The sequence below is a fragment of the Rhinopithecus bieti genome, unplaced genomic scaffold (genome assembly GCF_001698545.2).
Source record: "Rhinopithecus bieti isolate Rb0 unplaced genomic scaffold, ASM169854v2 scaffold_26569, whole genome shotgun sequence".
NCBI classification, from domain to species: domain Eukaryota; kingdom Metazoa; phylum Chordata; class Mammalia; order Primates; family Cercopithecidae; genus Rhinopithecus; species Rhinopithecus bieti.
In genome coordinates, this window is record NW_016811895.1 from 304,231 (window position 1) to 327,114 (window position 22,884).

The 22,884-nt window shown below is 44.1% G+C and overlaps 1 protein-coding gene across 5 annotated transcripts; it reads right to left on the minus strand.

Moving 5' to 3' along the window:
* Positions 1-3,365: 3,365 nt before the first annotated feature.
* CASP2 (caspase 2) lies at positions 3,366-22,884 on the minus strand. 5 transcript variants are annotated; one of them, XM_017895282.1, is made up of 12 exons: positions 22,630-22,720; positions 21,947-22,040; positions 19,455-19,605; positions 18,663-18,830; positions 18,436-18,517; positions 16,836-16,930; positions 16,387-16,563; positions 10,751-10,879; positions 10,507-10,597; positions 6,873-7,022; positions 6,025-6,134; positions 3,366-5,867 (listed from the first exon to the last, which is right to left on the minus strand). In XM_017895282.1, the coding sequence occupies exons 3-12, from the start codon at positions 19,584-19,586 to the stop codon at positions 5,736-5,738; spliced, it is 1,266 nt and encodes a 421-aa protein (XP_017750771.1). In that variant the 5' UTR covers positions 19,587-19,605; positions 21,947-22,040; positions 22,630-22,720; the 3' UTR covers positions 3,366-5,735. The 5 variants fall into 5 exon arrangements, 4 of the variants coding, with proteins under 4 accessions (XP_017750771.1, XP_017750770.1, XP_017750772.1 ...); XM_017895281.1 differs by lacking the exon at positions 21,947-22,040 and having other exon boundaries at positions 22,630-22,884; XM_017895283.1 differs by lacking the exons at positions 21,947-22,040; positions 22,630-22,720 and adding an exon at positions 21,507-21,934.

The following is a 22,884-nucleotide window of genomic DNA, read 5'->3' on the forward strand; positions in this document are numbered from 1 at the left end:
CTCTGCTCACTGCAAGCTCCGCCTCCCGGGTTCACGCCATTCTCCTGCCTCAGCCTCCCGAGTAGCTGGGACTACAGGCGCCCCCCACCACACCCGGCTAATTTTTTGTATTTTTAGTAGAGACAGGATTTCACCATGTTAGCCAGGATGGTCTCAATCTCCTGACCTCATGATCCACCTGCCTCAGCCTCCCAAAGTGCTGGGATTACAGGCGTGAGCCACCGTGCCGGGCCAGCCTCCTTATTCTTTGAGCATCCTTAGTCCTTTCCCATCCTCTGCACTCAGGCTTTCCCTGTAGTATTCCACAGGTCTCTTTCTCCCCCTTCTGGCTTTCCAAACATGACACATTTTTTTCCCCACACTCCTACCTAAGTAGGACTTAAGATGGAATAAGGTTTTGGGTCTCAGTTTCATTCCCCCAGCCTAACGGGAGGAATCTTACAGCCCAAAAAAAAAGTGAGGAGGAAGAATCCTTCATGCCAGAATGAGTCACAGAAGCAAGGCTGTTAGCATATGCTCAAACTGACAGCTTCGGTTTCACATTCTGACCTCAGTTTCCTCAGAAAGGCAGTAACTAGAGGGTTAAGAAGATAAAATAACGCACGCAAAAAACATGCTATAGGCCGGGCGCGGTGGATCACGCCTGTAATCCCAGCGCTTTGGGAGGCCGAGGCAGGTGGATAACGAGTCAAGAGATCCAGACCATCCTGGCCAACATGGTGAAACCCCGTCTCTACTAAAAACACAAAAATTAGCTGGGTGTGGTGGCATGTGCCTGCAATCCCAGCTACTCGGGAGGCTGAGGTAGGAGTATCACTTGAACCCGGGAGGCGGAGATTGCAGTGAGCTGAGATCACGCTGCTGCACTCTAGCCTCGCGACAGAGACTCCGTCTCAAACAAAACAAAACAAAAATGTGCTATAGTGTTTGACTAATAGTAAGAACTGTTCACTCATATTAAACTGAAGCTCATTCTGTGAGTTAACATTTGTCAAGCATTTTTTATGCATTAACATCATGTGATTTACATGCATCGTCACATTTAATCCTCATGGGGACAGTGGAAGGTAGACACAATTTTCCTCATTTTTAAATAAGGGAAATTGGGGCTGTGTTAGCTACCTTGATCAAGGTCTCCAATATCTTCAAAGGCAGACCCAGCACTCAAAATCAGATCTACTGAATTCTAGAGTCCATACCATTAAAGCTACATTTGTGGACAGGCGCAGTGGTTCACGCCTGTAATCCCAGCACTTTGAGAGGCTGAGGCGGGTGAATCACCTGAGCTCGGGAGTTTGAGACCAGCACGGGCAACATGGTGAAGCCCCATCTCTACTAAAAATACAAAAATTAGCTGGGTGTGGTGGCGAGTGCCTGTAATCCCAGCTACTTGGGAGGCTGAGGCAGGAGAATGGTTTGAACCCAGGAGGCAGAGGTTGCAGTGAGCTGAGATCGCGCCATTGCACTACAGCCTGGGTGACCAGAGCAAAACTGTTTCAAAAACAAAAGGGAAAATGACTCCTTCACAGAAGCATGGGGAAGATGAAATGGAAAGCTCCTCTCAGAACAGTTGTAGCTACTATTAATGTCTTCCTCCTTCTCAGATTAGACACCTTTCCTCCTGCCCATTTTTTTTTTTTAAGATGGGGTTTCACTATGTTGCTCAGGCTGGTTTTCAACTCCTGGGCTCAAGCAATCCTCTCTCCTTAGCCTCTTGAGTAGCTGGGACTATAGGTGTGTATTACTGTGCCTGGCCCATTCTTTATTTTTTAGAGACGGGGTTTTGCCACGTTGCCCAGGCTGGTCTCGAACTCTTGAGCCCAGGTGATCCACCTGCCTCAGCTTCCCAAAGTGCTGGGATTACAGGCACGAGCCACTGTGCCCGGCCAGCCTGGCACCATTCATAATATCACAGCTTTGATTGGGTGTGGTGGCTCATGTCTGTGATCCCAGTACTCTGGGAGGCCGAGGCAGGAGGATCACTTGAACCCAGGTGTTTGAGACTAGCATGGACAACATAGTGAGACCTCATCTCTATTTTATAGAACAAAATTTTAAAAATTAAAAAAAAAAAAATCAACTTTGGTCTGATACTAGTTTTCTTTCTTCCTGTTTTCCTTTCCCCATTAGAGGAAACAGGATGGAGGAGGGCAGCAGAGGGCAGCCCCAGCTCTGGGAGGGGATAATTTTAGAAGAGAATCCTCTGGCAGAGGTAAGCAGAAGGGAGCAGACTGTGAAATTCAACCTCATACCCTTATTCAAGGGCAAGGGGGTTGGGAGGCGGGGAGGACACGGAATCCAGTTCAGAGATACTGCTCTGTAATTCTCAAACATTATCACACTTCTGAAAAGCCTTCCTATCCTGAAAATGGGTATTTATCTTACTCCCACTATTTCCATAATTTCTTTGCCTGTCCTAGATTTTGTATCCCTCCCTTGAGGCTATCCCATGGTTGTTTTTCTTACAGTACAATCGACCAGTTTCAGTCCATTTTTCATGCCCTTTTGTCTCCAGTGTTCTGTACCAAATTCTGCTCTATTTGCCAAGGTGCTTCAGCTCACCTCAATCCCTTTCTGCTCTTCCTAGACAGCCACTCCCTTCTATCACTCAACAATGTTTCCAGCTCCCACAGCTGTTTCCTACCAAACAAAAAAGTTTTGTTTCTGGCTGGGTGTGGTGGCTCATACCTATAATCCTAGCACTTTGGGAGGCCAAAGCGAGCTGATCACTTGAGGACAGGAGTTAAAAGACCAGCCTGTCCGACATGGTGAAACCCCGTTATTAAAAAGAAAAAAAAGGTTTTGTTTCCTACTAAAACTTCTGTAGAAAGTACCTACAGAACATTCCATCTCTTGCCAAACTTCCATGGCCCATCTGCACCTGCACTTACCTCTCAGGCATATCCTTTAGATACAACGCACCCCCAAAATATCCCAACTTACACAAATCCATTGCTTTGATCTCTTCTATGCCACATTAGAATTCTCTTACAATCTATGCCCACTCTAGAAGACCTTAAATGCAACCAGGTAAGAAATGGAATTTTACTACCTTCACTCTCCCATCCTTTTATTCCAGCCCAATCTGTTATGGCAGCCTACATCTCAGTCTAAATAACCAAGAACCAGCACTGGTTGCTAATGACTTCCATTTCATCTATGAGAAATCCCAGGACTAGGCCAACTGAGATGGACCCACACCTGCATATATTTACAGGACTATGGCAGCAAAATAAGAAGGGGTTTTCAGGTCTGGGTATGCCTTGTGAGGTGGTGAGGAAGGCTGCAGTGTAAGGGGCTAAGGAAACAAAATCTGTGGACTTCAGAGGACTGAGTATCTACAGAAACAGATATTGAGCACACAACAGTAATAAATATGAGCATTTATTTGGCACCTGATGGCAATACAAAATCCTGGCAGTGGGAGTGGAAAGGTTATCTCACTCAAATACTTCCATCCTATGTCGACCCAAAGGCAGGACTTGGCAGCAAGGCTTCAAACCACCCAGCTCACAGAACAAATATTTATTGAGCACCTTGACTACTACAGGCCTAGCATTTTGCTAGGGACCATGGGAGATGTGAAGGAAGTTATCTCACACATGAAATGTCTTCAAGGAGCTAAAAATGCCAGCAGATAAAAGCAAAACACATGGAAAAACAAAGAACACGTAATAATCCGTGTATATTGTCAAAAGGAACATTTTATCAAAAGGTAGGATTGCAGCTAAGGTTGGCTTGCCCTCTTCCCTCTTTTATTCAACAAACATTTACTGAAGACCCACTATGTGCCAAGCACTTGGTACACGAAGATGAATAAAACAAACAAGGTTTCTGCCCTCATTTACAGGCTGGTAGGGGAGACAGAAATGAACAACTAGAAGTAGCATACATATAAACTGCAATAAGTGCAATGAGGGGAAAAGACAAGATGTGGTGACAGACACAGGAGTAGACTGCTCAGGGACTGAAGGGCCCGGGAACGGTCAAGACTTGAGGAATAAGGACACCACCTGAGTCAAGAGTGGTGGGGGCGGAGAGATGAGAAGGCCCAGGAAGAGGGCAGGAAAAAGCACAAAATTAGAAGCTGAGGAGGCCATTCGGGCTGGAGCTTAGCAAGAAATCACCATTTAATGAGGTTCAAGGGGAAGGCAAGAACCAGTTCTCATAAACGAAGGTGAGAAGTTTAAATTTTAAATGAGGTGTAATAGAAAGCAGAAGGGTTCTAAGCAGGGGGGTGACATAATCAGATTTATATTTAAACAACCAAAACCTGGCCAGGCGTGGTGGCTCACACCTGTAGTCCCAGCTATTTGAGAGGCTGAGGCAGAAGGATGGCTTGAGGCCAGGAGTTCGAGACCAGTCTGAGAAACATAGTGAGAACTTGCCTTAAAAAACAAAAAATACCAAATAACCAAAATAAAAATAAAATAAAATAAAACTACTCTGTTATGTGGAGAATAGACTAGAGGAAGAAAGAAGTTTTTTTTTTAAAAAGGTCTTAAAGAACAGGGAAGTTTCAGATAAGCAGGGATAAAGGTTTCTAGATTGAAAAATGACACGTATAGCACTGAAATAAAGGCCACATAATATCAAAGGAGAGTTTAATACTGAAGCAGAAAGCAGGAACAAAGAACTACATTACATCTTTGAGTGTTTACGGGATCCAGTAAAGCAGGATTCTAGACAGATTTGGTGGCAGCAGTCAACAGGATGAAATGAAGGTAAAGAGGGGACAGATATGAAGCAGGGAGATAGCTAGCAAGTTTTTCTAGAAATCTAGATATGAAGTGCAGGTTGATTGAATGAAAGTGGGAATAGTAAGGGAGAGAGAAGGACATTTCACGGGAAGGAAAGAGAGAGAGAGAGAGAGAGAGAGAGAGAGAGAGAAGAGAGAGAGAGGAGAGAGAGAGGTGGTTATAGAGTCTAGGGAAACACACCATTCTTCCTGGCCTTCTCTGATGCTCCCCACGAGGCTCATTTCAGTAACAAAGCTCAGAGAAACAACCAATGAAAGATCTTTGAGACTTCCATGGGCAAAGATCAGTAAGATACAGATGCAAGGCAACGTCGGCTGACAGGCTGCAGAGCCTTGAGCCCAAACGAGGCAAGAGTGTCCTTCCACTGGGGGACCCTGCAGTACTGAAGGGAACGCAGAAGCCGCTTCTGCACACTGCAGCAAGATGTGTCTCTAGTCACACTGCAGCAAGGTGGGTCTCTAGTCATGTTTGCCCCTTCAGAGCCAAAAGATAATGTCTACATTAAATCTGGACACCTTCCAAACTCTCACTCTAGGACAAAAAGGGTGGGGGATATGAATGAAATAAAAGATAGATGATCTCTCAGACATCTTAACTAATGTAATAAAAGCAATTACTAAAGTGCCCTCTACAAAAGCTGGAACTGAACACAAATATGGGGAAGTTATATGCCCTCTCCCCATAATGACACTGGGTTTACAACTTCACTTGTCAGGCTCTTCAACTGCAGCTGAAACATTCCTGGCAATAGGTCTGACCAAGGCTGGCTCTACAGGCAGAGGACTTCACAGAAGAGGAGCTGGCCTGGAGTCCCACACTCAAAGGCAGAGATGATGGGCACAGGAAACAAGTCTGGGAGATTCCCACATTCCTGAGGGGGCAGAACAGAAGCTGTGCATCCTGAAGATCAAAGGCTCTATCACACCTCCTGTGGTCCAGTGGCTTCCACTTGGCGTGGATGATGGGGAGGTGGCATCATGTGGGAGGGTGTCCTGGGAACAGGTAGAGGTGGCGGCACAGAGTGCTGCAGTATTCAGACATCTCCTTGCACCGGTGGAACTCTGTGCCAGGGGCATAGCCTTCCCGATCCTTGATAAGTGCATTCACCTGGAGGGGCAGAACCAACAGGCCCAAGTCTGAGAATCTCGAGCTTCATGAGAGCAGCACGATGGGAAGGGGAGACGGACTATGAAAGAGCATTCAAGGGAGAAGGAATGTAGAGCACTGTGGAGACGCACAGGGGTCACGGAGCCCGCCGGCTCACCTTAACCAGCATGTCCGCCACGTGCATATCGCAAGCCCGCTCAGAGAACACTTGAGCGAGGGCCTCGATGTACCAGGAACCGCGTTTGGTGTTCCGCATGGCGGCAGTCCCTGCAACCAAAAGGGCATTAATCACAGTGTGAATGCCCTCACACAGCTGGACTTCCCGAACTAGACTCGGCCATGGCATCTGCACCCTCCCCAGTCAGAGAACCCAGCATGAAGAATCCAAGTCTAGGAGGGTACACTCTTTTGAATTATTGGCATACTCTGGAGATACTGTAGGTCTGTTTCCAGACCAGCTTAAGAAAGTGAATATGGCAATAAAGCAAGTCATACAAGTTTTCAGGTCTCCCAGTGTGTATGGAAGTTATGGTTACTATCCTACAGTTTATTAAGTGTGCAACAATATTATGTCTAAAAAATGCATATGCTGTAATTAAAACATACTTTATTGCTGAAAAATGCTAACAGAGGCATGCCAATAGAAAAATGGTGCTGATTTTAGACGCTTGAAGGAGGATTGCCACAAACCTTCAACTTGTAAAAAGCAGCTGAGCATCCCAAATCCAAAAATCTGAAATGCTTCAAAATCTGAAACTTTCCAAGTGCCAACATGATGCTCAAAGAAGGTGCTCACTGGAGCATTTTAAATTTAGAATATTTGGATATGGGACACTCAACTAGTAAGTATAACGCAAATATTCCAAAATCCAAAAAAACAAAAAAATCCAAAATCTGGGACCAAAAAAATTCTGGCCCCAACATTTCAGATAAGGGATACTCAACCTGTATCTGCAAAGCATAATAAAGCAAAGTGCAATAAAATGAGGTTGGAACTCAAAGTACCTTTGAGGCAGGCATAGCCGCATATCATGTCTGAGCGCGTGGGCAGTCTCATCTTTGGCAGCTTTTCTTTACCGGCATCACTCTCCTCGCACCCCGGGGATCCTGCGTGGTTCTTTCCATCTTGTTGGTCAACCCCGCGATCAGTCTCATCTGTACCAAAGGCAGACAGGGTGGACAATGATGTTACTTCTTCTGTCTCTCTTGGGCCTGTCACAGGCAAGCCCACATTCCCTACAACATTGAAGGGGAAGAGCCATTTCCAGCTGTTGCCTCCAACCTATGGCTGATAAACTAAAAATAAATAAATAAATAATAAAAATTACTCTCCCAGCATGCATCTGTTACTCAGGGGATGTCTCATACACACCGGGCACCACGCTCAAGCACATGCACATCTGTGTGGTTGGAGCAGTTCCCGTTCTGTGTAAGACAGGGAAAATGCCAAACCAAATACTCCTTGTAAATGGAACTGAAAATCATCTAAGTCCACAACACACTTGTTCGATTAACAGTATGCCTGGGAGTCACAGTGCTTTTTATTGCAATACATAATAAAATATTGATATATTTAATTACATAAACAAGAAAAAACAAGGTAATAAATAACAAATACGGTTACCACATGTATGCTACATAAAAATCACAACCTCAAACTATCTATCAAAAAAATAATAAAACTAAGTATGATCAGTTGTTTCCAAGGTGGTTTTGATATCTTTGAAGCACTATTTGTTTGTTAATTTCATAAGATAAATTACAGCAAGCATCCAAGATTTAAGAAAAAAAAATTTTAATTTAATTTAATTTATTTTTAAAAGCAAGTTTTTAAATCTTTTTTTTTTTTTTTTTAAATAGAGAATGGGGTCATGCGACATACCAGACTTGTCTTGAACTCCTGGCCTCGAGTGATCCTTCTGCCTTGGCCTCCCAAAGTGTTGGGATTACAAGCATAAGCCACCACACCTGGCCTTATGAAAATTTTAAGAGGAAAAACTTAAAATGGGGAGAATTTGACTATGTTCTCCCAGAAAATTTAAAAAGATCATCCTTATTCAACTTCAGCAGTACTTTCTCAACATACCGAGCAGATCCTTGCTCTTGATACAGGCCTTATGTATCCCAAGACAGACTCTTATTTTTGATGATGATGTTTTATTTTGGGTATGGGCAGGGGTGCTGTCAGTAGGAAAGACAGATAGGGAGGACTCTCAGGTCAACACATAAAAAGTAAGAGTATGCTCTATTACAGGACTTCCTGATCCATGCAACATGAAGGAGCCTAAGAAAGATGGGAAGCTTCAAGAATTGGGGGGAAAAGAACCAAAGCATAGATAATAATAAAAATTGTCAAGCAACTGCCATGTGTTGGGCACTGTCTTACTTTAAGGCCTAGGGATAAAGTGAAGAGAAAATTCCTGCCATCATAGAGCTTACACTCTAGTTTAGAAGTTGACTGGCGCAGGGGGGTGGAGCTTTTTATAGACATTAATTATATTAACCAAATACAGCAGGAAGACAGGTGAACTCAAATTTTCAAAAGAACAACTGGCTACTGGTCATTCCTTGAAGGATTTAATTTCAGAAAAGTTAGAGAGACAGAGCCAAAAATTCAGATTACTCCAGAAAAGAGCAATTACTCCTTATCCAGATCCAATAGGGTATTAAATCCCTGGATATAGGAGGAGAAAATGACCATTTAACTGTCATTTTGTTAGTAAAGACGCCTAAAGGAAACAGGCTAAGCTAAAGAGAAAGGAGAATTCCTCTCTCACCTTTATATCACAGATCCATCAATCAATAAATGCCACTGGTTCTTCTGTCACTATATCCTCATATTTGTTTTTTACGTAATACCTACAGTTTTCCAGGCAGATTAATTTTCATCCATTCATTCAACATTTATAAGTGCTACCATGCGTCAGGTAGTGCCCTGGGCCTGGGGATAGAGCAGGGAATGAAAAGTGAAGTTTGTGCCCCATAACCTTTTTCCTTAGTGCAGCCCCCTCCACGGCAACCTTCCTGGAAAAAAATTTCATCACATTATTTCTTACTTAAGCTTCCAACTGTTCCTTACTTTTACCGGCTGATGTCCAAAATCTGTTGTGACTAAAGGTTTGAAATGAGGTGAACCTACTTTGTTATGACCAGCCACATCTCACATACTCATACAGATGCTGTTTTAAAATCAGATCCGAGCATTGGTTTGGGAGGAGGGGAAACACAACATGCCCTTTGAATCTCAGTGTGCTTATCATGTTGTATTGTTTCCTTCTCACGACAGACTCTAGATACTACTCTACAACTATGTAAATTAAATTACTCCGGGTACAAATGAAGCCGTATCCTATCCACAAAATCTCTTTAAACTACCCTCACTTAAAATGATCTACTCTTACTGCATACTTCTTTCTAAGTATGGTTTGTATCTTGCTAATTTCACGCTTGCTTACATGGGACCTGTGAACTAGTCTTAAGCTACTTCATGTATATTTACTTTATTTTCCTGAGTAACTGGTCTGCTCCTTAGAGAGGCCACACTTCCTTCTGCTTTTGTGGCATAACTGCTGTAGTCTGAGTCATGTTGCAGGATCTCAACAGACTATATTCTGCGGTAATATCAGATCAGGATGACAATAATATTAGCTATTTACATTTGGCCACATGAGAGATTAAAACAGTAATTATTTGAATGTTTGGACAAAGCGACCTTTGAAGCAAACTATAAGCCCTTTACAGCACTGATCGTGTTTTAAGAGTTATAGCTGGCATATTTTGTGGATGTGCTGTGAGCCAGGTACCGAGCTATGTAAGCCCTTAAATGCATAATCTCATTTAACCATCACAAGCACCTTATGAAGTATGTACAAGGACTATTTTCGTTTTATATTGAGCAAACTGAGATGGACGGATGCCATTTAACTTAACTTCACGTAACTAGTAAATGGTGAAGTCAGAATTTGACTCCAAAGTTAGGGCTCTTAATTACTATTATTTTCCTCCAGGATGAGAAGCATGCCTATGTGTCTTTTATCCTCGTCCTGCAGTCCTGGCTCTTAAAGGAGTAAAACAGACTGCATGAGAAAAGAAGGGCAGCAGCAGCTCATGGAAAAGGAAGAGTCAAAGGCCAACACGGATTCTGTTCTGCTATCCTGCATGACCCATGAATGGTAAGAAGAAAGGAGGCAAGAGCGGAAGTGTAGGTAAAAGGGAAGTACATGGAGCAAGTGAAAAGGAGAAAGAGTGAAAGAAAGGAGATAAAACAAGGACGGGGAAAAGACAGATCAGAAATCCATAACTGGAATGAGTAACCAAACAAAGGGCACCGGCATTAATAAAGCAGAGAAGAGTAAGAGTTCTCAGAAAGGAAAGCAAGGACACTGATAAAAGAGTCCTGAGAACAGGATATGGTGGTGCACGGAGAGCTGACCAGCCTGAGAGCCATGGGCTGCCCAAGTCCCAGCACACCCCATGCATTCGGAGACACTTACAGAGCAAGAGAGGCGGTGGCAGCAGTGAACAGAAGGAGGTGCCCAAGGGATCCAATAGCACCTGAGAGGAGCAAACAGGAAAGTGAGAGCTGGTGGGAGGCCGCCCAGGAGCCACCACCCAGGTGCTGGTCTGCCAGGGCACTCACCTCCACGGCAGGCCTGGATGAAGAACATTTTCGGTTTGTTCTGTAGGCTTGGGCAGTTGGCGTTGTCAAAGAGTCGAAAAACCTCTTGTAGCTGCCAGAAAGAAATAAGGAAGAAGGGAGGTTAAGCATTGGGTGGGGCCTCCTGAAGTCCTACACATGCAACAGTCGCCATCACTGGACAGACGGCAGGCAGGAGGTGAAGCAGCCTGGTTTCAACAGCTGGCTTCCACCATGGTATCCGCACCTGGAGCAGTTTCCCATCCACACCATAGATGGCGCCCTCCACACCATGCGAGAGGAGTGCTACGATGCAGGAGTCTGTAACTCGGTGTGCAGGTAACCGCGCAAAATTCTGGAGTTTCTCTTGCATTTCCTAAAAGAAAGGAGTGTTTAGTGTTGTGCACTAGAGTCAGCACCAATATAAGCATCAAACTTTGGTTTCTTTTTGAAACCTTAAGCTATTAGAAGATAAAATGCTTTCTGTGTATTCCTGTGGTCAATGATAAAAGAAGAGACTTTTTGAGAGACTGAAGAAAGCTATGGACTCACCAGAAAAACGCATGTGAGTTCTGACACAATATTCTGAATACAGATTCAGACCTACTGAGACAGGCAAAGAGCTCCTGGATTAAAACAAGTTACTAAAGAAGCTAATCATGAGTTGGTCAACTCTGATTAATGCCCTGTTCATAACCAGATCCTTCATTAGAGCAAGTGCCCTTGTATATAAACGGCATAAGGGTGACTCAAAGTGAGCTATGAATATGTAATATGCATATTCAGCTACAATAAACTGTTCTGTGACAGCATCATGATAGTAGAGAATAGCAATACTTGTAATGTTGTCTTCTGTCTAAGATTCTAAGTATTCGAGAGATAGTGATGATGTCTGTATAAAACGCTTTATTTCAGCAAGAGTGCGCTATAAAGAAGGATTCTATATAGGGCAGTAATTACATACACAGGCCCTAGGATCAGATTGATCTAGGTTTGAACCTTGGCTTCATGAGTCGGAACAACTTACTCAGATCCTTGAGACGCCAACTTTCACTTTATAAAAAAAAAAAGTTATGAGGACATTTTCTCTAAGTTTGTGAAGATTAAAATGAGATATTATGACAAAGGACTTGGCCTGGGCAACCTAGCAAGACTCCATTAAAAAAAAAAAAAAATTAGCCAGGCATGGTGGTGCATGCTTGTAGTCCCAGCTACTCTAAAGGCTACGGTGGAGGGATCACTTGAGCCTAGGAAGTAGAGGCTGTGGTGAGCCATGATTGCACCACTGCACTGTAGCTTGGGTGACAGAAAGACACCCTGTCTCAAAAAAAAAAAACAACCAAAAAAACCCAAAAACCAATCGCTGTGTCTGGGACACACTGCAAAAAATCTGCCGTTATTACAATGTACACGTCTAATAAAGAGTATTTTTCTCAAAGAAATCTATTACTGGTCAATACTGTAGTCCAACTTAAGAACTCTCTGTTCCTGTTTATTTATTTATTTTTTTTAAAGACAGGATATCGCTATGTTGCCCGGGCTTGAGCATACTGGCTATTCACAGGTGCAAGATCACTACTGATCAGTACAGGAGTTTTCACCTGCTCCATTTCTGACCTGGGCTGGTACACCCCTCCTTGGGCAACCCGGTGGTCCCCCACTCCCAGGAGATCACCATATTGATGATGAACTTAGTCTGGACACCTGATCAGCATAGCACACTACAGCCTAGAACTCCTGGGCTCAAGGAATCTTCTTGCCTAAGCCTCTAGAGTAGCTGGGACCATAGGCATGTGCCACCATGCCTGGAGAATCTTATTTATCTTGCACTAAGTTGTGATACATGAAGACCACTACCTTAAGCATCTGGTCCATCCGTCAGAAAGTTATATTGTGTACCTAAAGAGCATAATAATCGGGCACACATTTTTAAACCTATGCCTAAACCTATGCCTCCCTCTATAATTCACGATGTCTGGGTCTTCTATCTGAGATGGGGCAGAGAGAAAACAAGTTCATTTTATTATAAACTTTAATAAAATGTAATGAAAATAAATAATCTGGGTGGAAGAATTAAAACACACATATTTAATCACACACACTGCCAAAATAAATACACACTTCTATAACACACTGCAGTAGCTCTCAAAGTGTGGCCCCTAAAGCAGCAAGAGCAGCATCACCCAAGAACTTGTAAAAAACGTGAAATTAGGCCGGGCATGGTGGCTCACGCCTGTAATCCCAACACTTTGAGGAGGCCGAGTCGGGCGGATCACAAGGTCAGGAGTTTGAGACCAGCCTGGCCAATATGGTGAAACACCGTTTCTACTAGAAATACAAAAATTAGCCGGGTGTGGTGGCGGACGCTTGTAGTCCCAGCTACTCAGGAGGCTGAGGCAGGAGAATTGCTTGAACCTGGGAGGCGGAGGTTGTAGTGAGCCGCCGAGATCGGGCCACTGCACTCCAGCCTGGGAGACAAAGCGAGACTCCATCTCAAAAAAAAAAAAAAAAAAAAAAGTGAAATCTTGGGCCCCAGCAAAATGTGTTTTTGAACAAGTCCTCCAGGAGGTTCTGATATGTTAAAGTTTGAGAGCTACTAATTTATCTGTTCGGAATACTTCTGTTTGTAGATAATTGAGATGCAATTATATAAAATATTTGAAAGTCTGCAATATAACTAGAAATAGATTGGTGTTGTTGAAAAGTATGTGTATTTTCTAAGTAGAAGCCAACCATAATAATAGAAATCTTAAGGTAATGACAGATAATCAAAAAATTCTTCCAAGAAAATATAATTTCAAGAGAACACATAACTGTGATTGTTCCTCTGGAGCCGACGCTAATAGAATTTTAACTTTTTTTTTTTTTTTTTTTTTTGTGAGACAGAGTCTCGCTCTGTCGCCCAGGCTGGAGTGCAGTGGCCGGATCTCAGCTCACTGCAAGCTCCGCCCCCCGGGTTTACGCCATTCTCCTGCCTCAGCCTCCCAAGTAGCTGGGACTACAGGCGCCTGCCACCTCGCCCGGCTAGTTTTTTGTATTTTTTAGTAGAGACGGGGTTTCACCGTATTAGCCAGGATGGTCTCGATCTCCTGACCTCGTGATCCGCCCGTCTCGGCCTCCCAAAGTGCTGGGATTACAGGCTTGAGCCACCGCGCCCGGCAGAATTTTAACATTTAATACTTAAAGAAGTTAATTTTGCTCAAAGAAGAAAACAGAAATTATACACCTGGGCACCGAATCACGACCATTTTGCATTTAGTGAGATTAGGTCAGTAAATAGAAAACAATGTCCAACAACAGAATACACGCACTTTGTAACCAAACTTAGTAAGACTAAACCATTCAATAAATGGGGATTAGACATTTGGAGGAATTTTTCCACAAGTAGAATAGCTTAAAATAGGATCTGCAGATTTGTTTTTGATAAAATTACAGTACTTCTATAAATAGCAGAGTTCTTAACTCCTAAGTGTATTTTTGGCTAGGGGTTGGGGGACATGTGAAGAGAGTAACTTGTGAACCCTCTGAAATTATATGCTAAATTCTATGGGCAGCTGCATTTTCCAGGGATGACCCATAGCTTGTCCCTACATTTTCAAAGTGGTCTGTGACCCAAATGCAAGCTAAAAAAAAAAAACAATACACATGGTAAAAGTAAATTTCCACTTTGAAGAGTACCTCGTTTCCTAACATAGGGTCAATCATAATTCTAGAACTAGTAACCTCATGAAGTAGATGCAATCAAAAGTTGGTAACAAAGAGAAAAGTGAAAAGATTAGGGCAGGGAGAATGCCCATGCTCATTGCAGCACTATTGGGGAAGAGGAGTCTCTAAGACTAATTCTACTATTTCCTGTTTTTAAATGGAATTCCTCTCTCAAGTAAAAAAGATTTGATAAGGAAAAGAAAAGAGGATCTTATTTTTTTTGGTTCTGTTTCTTTGCTTGCCAAATAGCTATATGATAAATGAGTTGAGTCTCTACAGAGATCCCACCAGGAAGAGTATTCTGTGCAGATGCCCAGTGCACCAAATTATGACACCCATTGCAACTACCTCGTTTATAACACACACACATATCTTGTCCACATACTGTTCTCCCTGCCTAGGGTGGCTTCACCACTCCTCTCTGCTTTAGTAACTTCTATCCTTCAAGGCCAGCTTAAGTCCTGCCTCCTCCATTTATCCTTCCGATCATATCTACCTAGGCATTTCTTCTTAGCTATGACAGAGGATATTTTCTCCAATCTTGTTTAGTCCTTAGGAATATAAGAGGACACATTTCCTTTTCTGCTGATGTCAAAACTCCCTCATCTGATCTTTAAAAAAATCTGTGGCAGCTCACATAGTCCCCCATCATAAGGTGCTCGAAGTTCAACTCTACTCAATTCCAGTTATAGAGCAATTTGACCAAAGAATTAGAATCCAATAGGTCACTTAATATGTATCAGCTTAGCATAAATGGAAATGGTATTTAGAAAGTGAGCTCATCAACTCACCAAATCTACTGACGGTCTCTGAAAAAACAGCAGTATATAGCTGACTTAGTGGCTCAGTATTGCACCTTTAACTATTAGACATCTAAGATACTTTATCAGCTGCATACAAGCTGAAAAACCAAGACATAATAGATTTCTAGTAAAAGAAATGGCTAGACCAAAACCTCTAAGAAAACACACACAGCGCACATTTTGTTAAGTGACCTGTAGGAATTACGGATGGTATCCTGCCCTTTGTCTCTTTATGCCCAGCAGACTTCTCAGGAAAGCATATAAACTACCTGAATACTTGACGACTGAAGCAGCTGTTCCTGCCGTGGCTTTGAAGCAAGGGTGGATTTAACTACATTGCATGTGCTACAATGGGGAAGCTGGTAAAAATAGCATGCAAAGGACAACACGCAGGTACCTGTGGATGAAACCAGCCTTGCCAAAAATACAGTAAATACATAATTATTCTCACAGGAGGGCAGCTGAGAAAGAGAAATGAAGACTACAGACAATGCTGAATGGAAAACAAAGATCCTCTATCCCAACAGATCAAAGTGAATCTCCTAGAAATTTTAATTTCACCACTGACAACCTCAAAGCAAGTTTAAGAAAGTTCTATTATTCTGGAATCAAAATAAAGAGTGAATACGAATCTACAAATAGGCCGTTATTGATTGCAACATAGAAACCCTAAAGGTCACAAAGTCAGTTGTGCAGTACAGTAACTGAGGTTAATGAGGAACAGCCCATAATGAAAATGCTCACAATTTCTAGCAATCTGGTCCAAAAACAATTCACCCTATGATATAACTTGTGGTTATATAACTATTAAGAATACTTTCCCAGCCAGGCGCAGTGGCTCACACCTATAATCCCAGCACTTTGGGAGGCCGATGGGGGTGGATCACCTGAGGTCAGAAGTTCGAGACCAACCTGGCCAACATGGCAAAACCCTGTCTCTACTAAAAATACAACAATTAGCCAGGCATGGTGGTGCGCGCCTGCAGTTCCAGCTACACAGGAAGCTGAGGCAGGAGAATCGCTTGAACCTGGGAGGTGGAGGTTGCAGTGAGCCGAGATCATGCCATTGCACTCCAGACTGGGTGACAGAGCTACTCTGTCTTAAAAAAAAAAAAAAGTGAGAACCCAACTGTGGACTATTATTACTTTATGAAATCACAACCTGAGATGTCAACACTAAAATGGCTGGCTGGCCGGCCCTAATTCTTTCTATTAGATTGCAAGGTGAGAAGCAGAACAGAGTGAATAAAACTGTAAGTAGAGTAAACCAACTTTTAAGACATATCCCAGCAGGCACAAGAGCAAAAGACATCTCTGGTCCCAAAGTGTTGTTCAGTCCTCTAATTTACACGTCAATTTTTCCTGCCTCAGGTACCTGTGCAGTCTGGTCACGCAGAACATGGACGTCATAGCCCAAAAGCTTGAAGAGGGTGACTAGAGTACTGTGGTCCACATCCCCTCCAGAGCGAAATTCCAGTTCTTTCTCTCCAGTGAAGTGCACATTGCTCAACACCAGTGCTAGGCCACGAGGCCGAGACTGCAACCTATAAGCCTAGGAAGGAGAGGCCAGTTAGAGGATGAGCATCTCGATGACAGAAGATTCCCCGGCTAGATTAGACATTTCAAGAAAACAAAAACATTGTAGTTTTCTTCTTAACCCCCAGCAGGTAAAAACAGACAAATGCTCACATAAGGCATTTAACCAGTAACAACTTTCTGACTAATAAGGCAGAAAGGAAATGTACATGCAAACTAAGTTCAGGTTCCCTGGAAGGGTGTCTAATTTCCCAACTCTCTTCCTCTTGTCATTATGCAAAAACTCACCAGCTGGAAGTGTGTTTGATAAAATTCAGGAGTGCAAGGCTTCACCTGAAGGCAGACAGGACCATCTTTATTGTCTAGGGAGTATTCCACAGTATCTGTGGTATAGACAGAAAACCAAAAAACTAGTATCTAACTTAACCACCAATCTTAAAATGTCATTGTAACTTCAGACATCTCTTGGAACTAGGTTTTGATAAATATTGGTCTCACTCACTCCCCGAAACTGTAGGCTTCATGAGGGCAGAGACTCTTCGTTTTAGCTCACTAAAGGATTCTCTGCACATAGCTTGCATGTAGCAGATGCTCAACTGGCTGAATGACTAAATGGGCTAGTTGATAAAAGTCTTGTTCCAATCACTAGGCTGCTCCATCAGCAGGCTGGTGGCCCCAAATGTAGTCTTTTCTCTTTCAGCTTTATAAAGGCCAATTGAGCATGAACTTCCTGCCTATATACATGCTACTCAAAGGGCCAATTATAAAAACTGTTATCTCGGGTGGAAGAGAAATGGGACCACCTATTTATAATACCCTGCCTAGGCGGTGACTCACGCCTGTAATCCCAACACTTTGGGAGGCCGAGGCAGGCAGATCACGAGGTCAGGAAATGGTGAAACCCGTCTCTACTAAAAATACAAAAAATTAGCTGGGCATGGTGGCGTGCGCCTGTAATCCCAGCTACTCAGGAGGCTGAGGCAGGAGAATCGCTTGAACCCAGGAGGCAGAGTTTGCAGTGAGGTGAGATCGTGTCATTGCACTCCAGCCTGGGCGACAGAGCAAGACTCCATCACAAGAGGGGGAGGTGGAAAACAAAAACAACCTCTAGTAGGACAGCCTAAACTGTCCTACTAGACCCTTAACAAATTCACTGACAACTGTTCCCAGTATAAAATATGTCTCAGCTGGGTGTGGTAGCTTATGCCTATAATCCCAGCACTTTGGGAGGCCAAGACAGGAGGATCACTTGAGGCCAGGAGTTTGACACCAGCCTGAGTAACAAAGTGAGACTCCTTCTCTACAAAAAATTTAAAAGGGAGCTAGGTGTTGTGGCATGCACCTGTAATCCCAGGTACTTGGGAGGTTGAGGCAGGAGGAGCCCTTCAACCTAGGAGTTCGAGGCTGCAGTGAGCTATGATGGTGCCACTGCATTCCAGCCTGGGTGACAGAACAAGACCCTATTTCTTAAAAAAAAAAAAAAAGGCTCATGTTAGGGCAAAGCCAGATACCAGACAAGAAAGGAAAAGTCAAACTGGGATCTGGGACACCCCCTCTCCTTTTTTTTTTTTTTGAGACTGACTCTCACTCTGTCGCCAAAGCTGGAGTGTGGTGGCATTGTGTTGGCTCACTGCAACTTCCGTCTCCTGGGTTCAAGCAATTCTCCTGCCTCAGCCTCCCGAGTAGCCGGGATTACAGGCACCCACCACCACGCCCAGCTAGTTTTTATATTTTTAGTAGAGACGGGGTTTCACCATGTTGGCCAGGCTGGTCTCAAACTCCTGACCTCAGGTGATCCACCTGCCTCAGTCTCCCAAAGTGCTGGAGTCGACTATAGGCGTGAGCCACCGCCCCCGCCTGGGACCCCTTTTAGTCCATCAATTCTCACCTGTCGACAGGCGGACCTTCTTGTGAAGTGGACAGGACTCACACACCGGGAAAGGGAGACTCAAGTCGTAGTCACAGCTCAACTGTAAGAAATCAAAACTCATGACAGACCTTAGGGAGATGGTCTGCTTCAAATGCAACAAAATCTAGTCTCCCTCACTCTGACTTATAAATTGCTTTCCAGTCAAACTTTCCTTCCCAACACCCCATATTACTAAAGCTTTATACCGGTGGGAGTACATGCTGAAGCCCGGAAAGGGTGGTGAGCAACATATCCTCCAGGTGGCCTTGCTTGGTCTCCCTCAGTGCTTCACAGAAGGCATCAAAAGCTTGGGGACCCCTCTTAGGCAGCAAGTTGAGGAGTTCCACGTTCTGGCTGAAACTGCCCACTTTGGCCTAAGACACAATAATAAAACATGAAATCGTATTTACTTCTCTACCTATAATTCTATTTCTCCACGTGAGTTTCCTAGTAGTGTCCTCACTCATCTCAATAATTCTTTTTACAGGAAAAGATATGTTTAGGTGAAGTCCTTCCTGTTATTCTTGAATTATATGTCATTTCTGTCAAATGCTCTATGGTAGAAGGGCACTTCCATTTCTTTAGAAAGGTACGACATCCAGCTGGGTGTGGTGGCTCACACCTGTAATTCCAGCACTTTGGGAAGCCGAAGCAGGTGGATCATGAGGTCAGGAGATTGACACCATCCTGGCTAACACAGTGAAACCCCATCTCTACTAAAAATACAAAAAATTAGCCAGGTGTGGTGGCACCCGCCTATAGTCCCAGCTACTTGGGATGCTGAGGCAGGAGAATCACTTGAACCTGGGAGGCAGAGGCTGCAGTGAGCCAAGATCGCGCCATTGCACTCCAGCCTGGGCGACAGAGACTCTGTCTCAAAAAAAAATAAAAAATAAAAAAAAAAAAAGGAAGAAAGATACGACATCCTTTTAATATTTTCTCATGCTCTGTTCCCACCCCTATGATCAATTTATCTTCTCTCTTTTGCCTCCAGATACCTGGATGAGCTCTCTCATTTCCAAGGTGATGATGTCCTTCTCCAGAAGATGTTCTAACAGTTCACTCAACAACAGCTGTTTGGCTAGCACCACTCGGTTCTTTTTTAGAGTTTCCTGATGGTGAGGATGCATGCCACACACTCCCAATATCCTACAGATAAAAGGTAGAGGGAAAGGCTGTCAAGTACACAATTTGGCACAGAAGAGTGGAGTGGAAGAGGCATGAATAGGAAGAACAAAAAAGAGTAAGTCTTCTAATAACCAAGATTATGCATATTTATTGAATCTGGTTAAATCAAAGATGTACTAAGCAGTAACGTATTGATCATAAGAAAATAATGTCTAATTCCTTATGGTTTATGTTCAGCTGAGATCATCTGAGATGAATGGTCTGACTAGGGGAGGGAAATGTCTAGCTTAAGCAAAATAATACCCCCAAACATACTTATTTATGAGAAGAAATACTTCTCTGATAGACCAATTTTAATTAAGAGAACTATTTCAGAAAACATCTCACATTATTTAAGCTGGTGAAAGTGACAGAAGTTTATAATGATCTTGGATGAGGGCTAAAATAACGCTATGACAAAAACTCAAGCCAACGGCTTTAACAGAAAATAAATGAGGTCGACACTAACTCTTTCACTAATGATATAAACATATAATTACATGTTTTTTTAAAACTTTAAGTTCCAGTGACAAAATGGCACTAGAAATTATCAGAATCCCATTAAGATGTGGATAAGCAGAAAGTATGACAGAAAGTCATAGTGGGTAGGTACTTATCTATTTACTTTAAAAGAGACAGAGTCTCACTATGCCACCCAGGCTGGAGTGCAGTGGCTCTTCACAGGTATGATCCCATTACAGAGCAGCACAGGAGTTTTGACTCGCCCAGCTTTTGACCTGGGCTGGTTCACCCTTCCTTAGGCAACCTGGTGGACCCTGGCTCCCAGGACATCACCACACTGATGCTGAACTTAGTGTGGACACGTGACTGGTACAGCACACTACAGCCCAGAACTCCTGGACTCAAGTGATCCTCCTGCCTCAGCCTCCCAAGTAGTTGGGACTACAGGCATGTGCTGTCACCTCCAGCTAATTTTGCCACGGGCTTGCAAAGAGATCAGCTTCTGCTTATAAACTAAAATAATCCTATTGCCAATATATGTCATCTACATGCCTACTTTACATAAATCCAGAGTTCTCTAGCCTGCCAAGTCACATTTTCCAAATATGTGACAACAGGAAGGGTGGCACCTGATAGCAGTGAAGATATAGTAACTTCAGTTTATAACTTCAAAACCTACTCTAAAATGCATCCTGATTTCTAAGGTGTTAAAACAGGAAGGGAGGCCGGGCACGGTGGCTCATGCCTGTAATCCCAGCACTTTGGGAGGCTGAGGTGGACAGATCACCAGAGGTCAGGAGTTTGAGACCAGCCTGGCCAACATGGTGAAACCCTGTCTCTACTAAAAATACAAAAAATTAGCTGAGTGTAGTGGTGCATGCCTGTAGTCCTAGCTACTGGGGAGGCTGAGGCAGAAGAATCGCTTGAACCTGGGAGATGGAGGTTGCAGTGAGCTGAAATCATTCCACTGCACTCCAGCCTGTACGACAGAGCAAAGACTCCGTCTAAAAAAAAAGGGGGGGGGGGGGGGAAAAAAGGGTATCTTAGAATCAGTGAAATACCACATATCTATGGAATGGATGCACTTGGCTTGGAGATGTTATTGGGTGAGAGATTTATAGTTAGAAGAGGGAAGAGCAGGGTCTTGGAGGAACTGAGAGACCTAAGATAGCAGGTGGGATCCTAAAGCAGACAAAGTGGGTTGGAAGCAGTCAACGAATCTGAGGTTTGGAAAAGTGAGCCTGAAACTCCATTTTTCCTTATTTTTACTGTAATATTTCCGTTACCCCAGACTTTCAGTAAACACCGGCTACAAGAAAAAAAGCTATACAAATAAAAAAATCCACTTAAGAATGAATCACTTTCGAATACATCAAAGCAGTAATAACGATCACATATAACACTGCAGCTGGGATACCAACCAATGGTGCAGCAGATTTCTTCCATTAGTTTACCAGTAGTATTCGCTCCTTAAATTGTTCTCTTCCTCTTTTTCCATGACAGCATCCGGGAGTCTTCTCTCTGCCTACCCAATTCCTGTTTTCTTTAGAGGGCCTTTGACCTCCCCTTAATGTTGATATTCCATTAGGGACGCCCCTTCAAAGAGCCTTTCCCTAGACAATCTCACCCATACTTGCAACTTACTGACTTACAGTTCTTAACTCTCTCGAGTCCCAGACTTGAATTTTCAATCAACTCTTTAGTTTTAATCTGAAGCATCAAGCACTCTGCACACCCGCTCCTTCCTCTACTCCATAGTATGAGTCTTAAACGTGAACATTACAAAAGTTTCCAATCATTTAGAATTTCAGGACAGAACTGGAAGGGGAGGAGGGGTGAAGGGCACCACGGGAGTTCCTACGTCTTAATTCTGTGTCCTTCTGCAGGTTCCCTTTGCGAAGACCTTAATCTTCAGTCTCGAGCAGGAGGCATTACAATGTTCTCCTGGGTGATGCCTGCCATGAAATGAAAAGACCGGGGCAGAGGCATGGACACTTGGAACCACAGGAACCCCCCTGTTCTGCCAAAAGTACTCAATTTCCAAACCCTGTACTGACTTCTTCGAAAATCCGGTGATTGTATGCAAAGCCATGCAGATCATGATACAGTCGACACAAATCAAATGCACACCAGGCAGAGCACCGAGGTCTGCAGAAGGTCTCGGCGGTTTTTAAGGGGGCAGAGTATAGTCTTTTTATAGTCTCCCTCATAAGGGAGCCAGAGGAAACGATGAAGAATCTTCAAGAGAAGCCAAGAGCGGGCAGGACTGCAAAGAGCTCCCCTTATTTAGAACCCTCGTGGGTTGAACAAAGGGAGGCTAGGGCAGTCTTTTCCCACGAGGGACAAGGCCAAGAGGTCCGCCCGCGGGCCCCTGCGCAGTTAGGCTCGGAGCTGCTCGGCGGGGCCTCCCACCCTTGGCAGGAAGCGCGGACAAGGCTGCTTTCCGGGGCTCCGAGGGGAGGGGGCTGCAGGGCCGCACGCCTGGGGCCAACGTTCCCCTTCCCTGGACCCCCCTTAGTAGCCCTAAGACTGTTCCTTACTTACCTGCGTCCCCTGTCAGCGGCCATCAGCTCCTTGTGCTTGAAGGTAGACCAAGACCCTGTGCTCGGCGCCGCCATTTCCCGCTTTTCCCGGGCTCTGCACTGTGCACCGCCCACAGCCCAAACAAACCGGGGGCCGTCGCCTCGCCCACATCCCTCCCCCACACGCGGACACACATTGCGCCTGCGCCTGCGCCCCGCCGCGCCCCCACGCCAGGCCACCGCGTCCCCCCGCCCGGGGCGTGCGCAGGCGCAGAGC

Bases quoted from the DNA above. Each gene is read 5' to 3' on its own strand.
- CASP2 (XM_017895281.1), bottom strand. From the start codon at position 22,703: ATGGCGGCGCCGAGCACAGGGTCTTGGTCTACCTTCAAGCACAAGGAG. The intron at 18,518-18,662 runs GTATAAAGCTTT...GATTTCTTACAG, and splicing joins TTCAGCATGTACTCCCACCG to TTGAGCTGTGACTACGACTT. The intron at 6,135-6,872 runs GTACTTTGAGTT...TTTTGGTTGCAG, and splicing joins CGGCTATGCCTGCCTCAAAG to GGACTGCCGCCATGCGGAAC.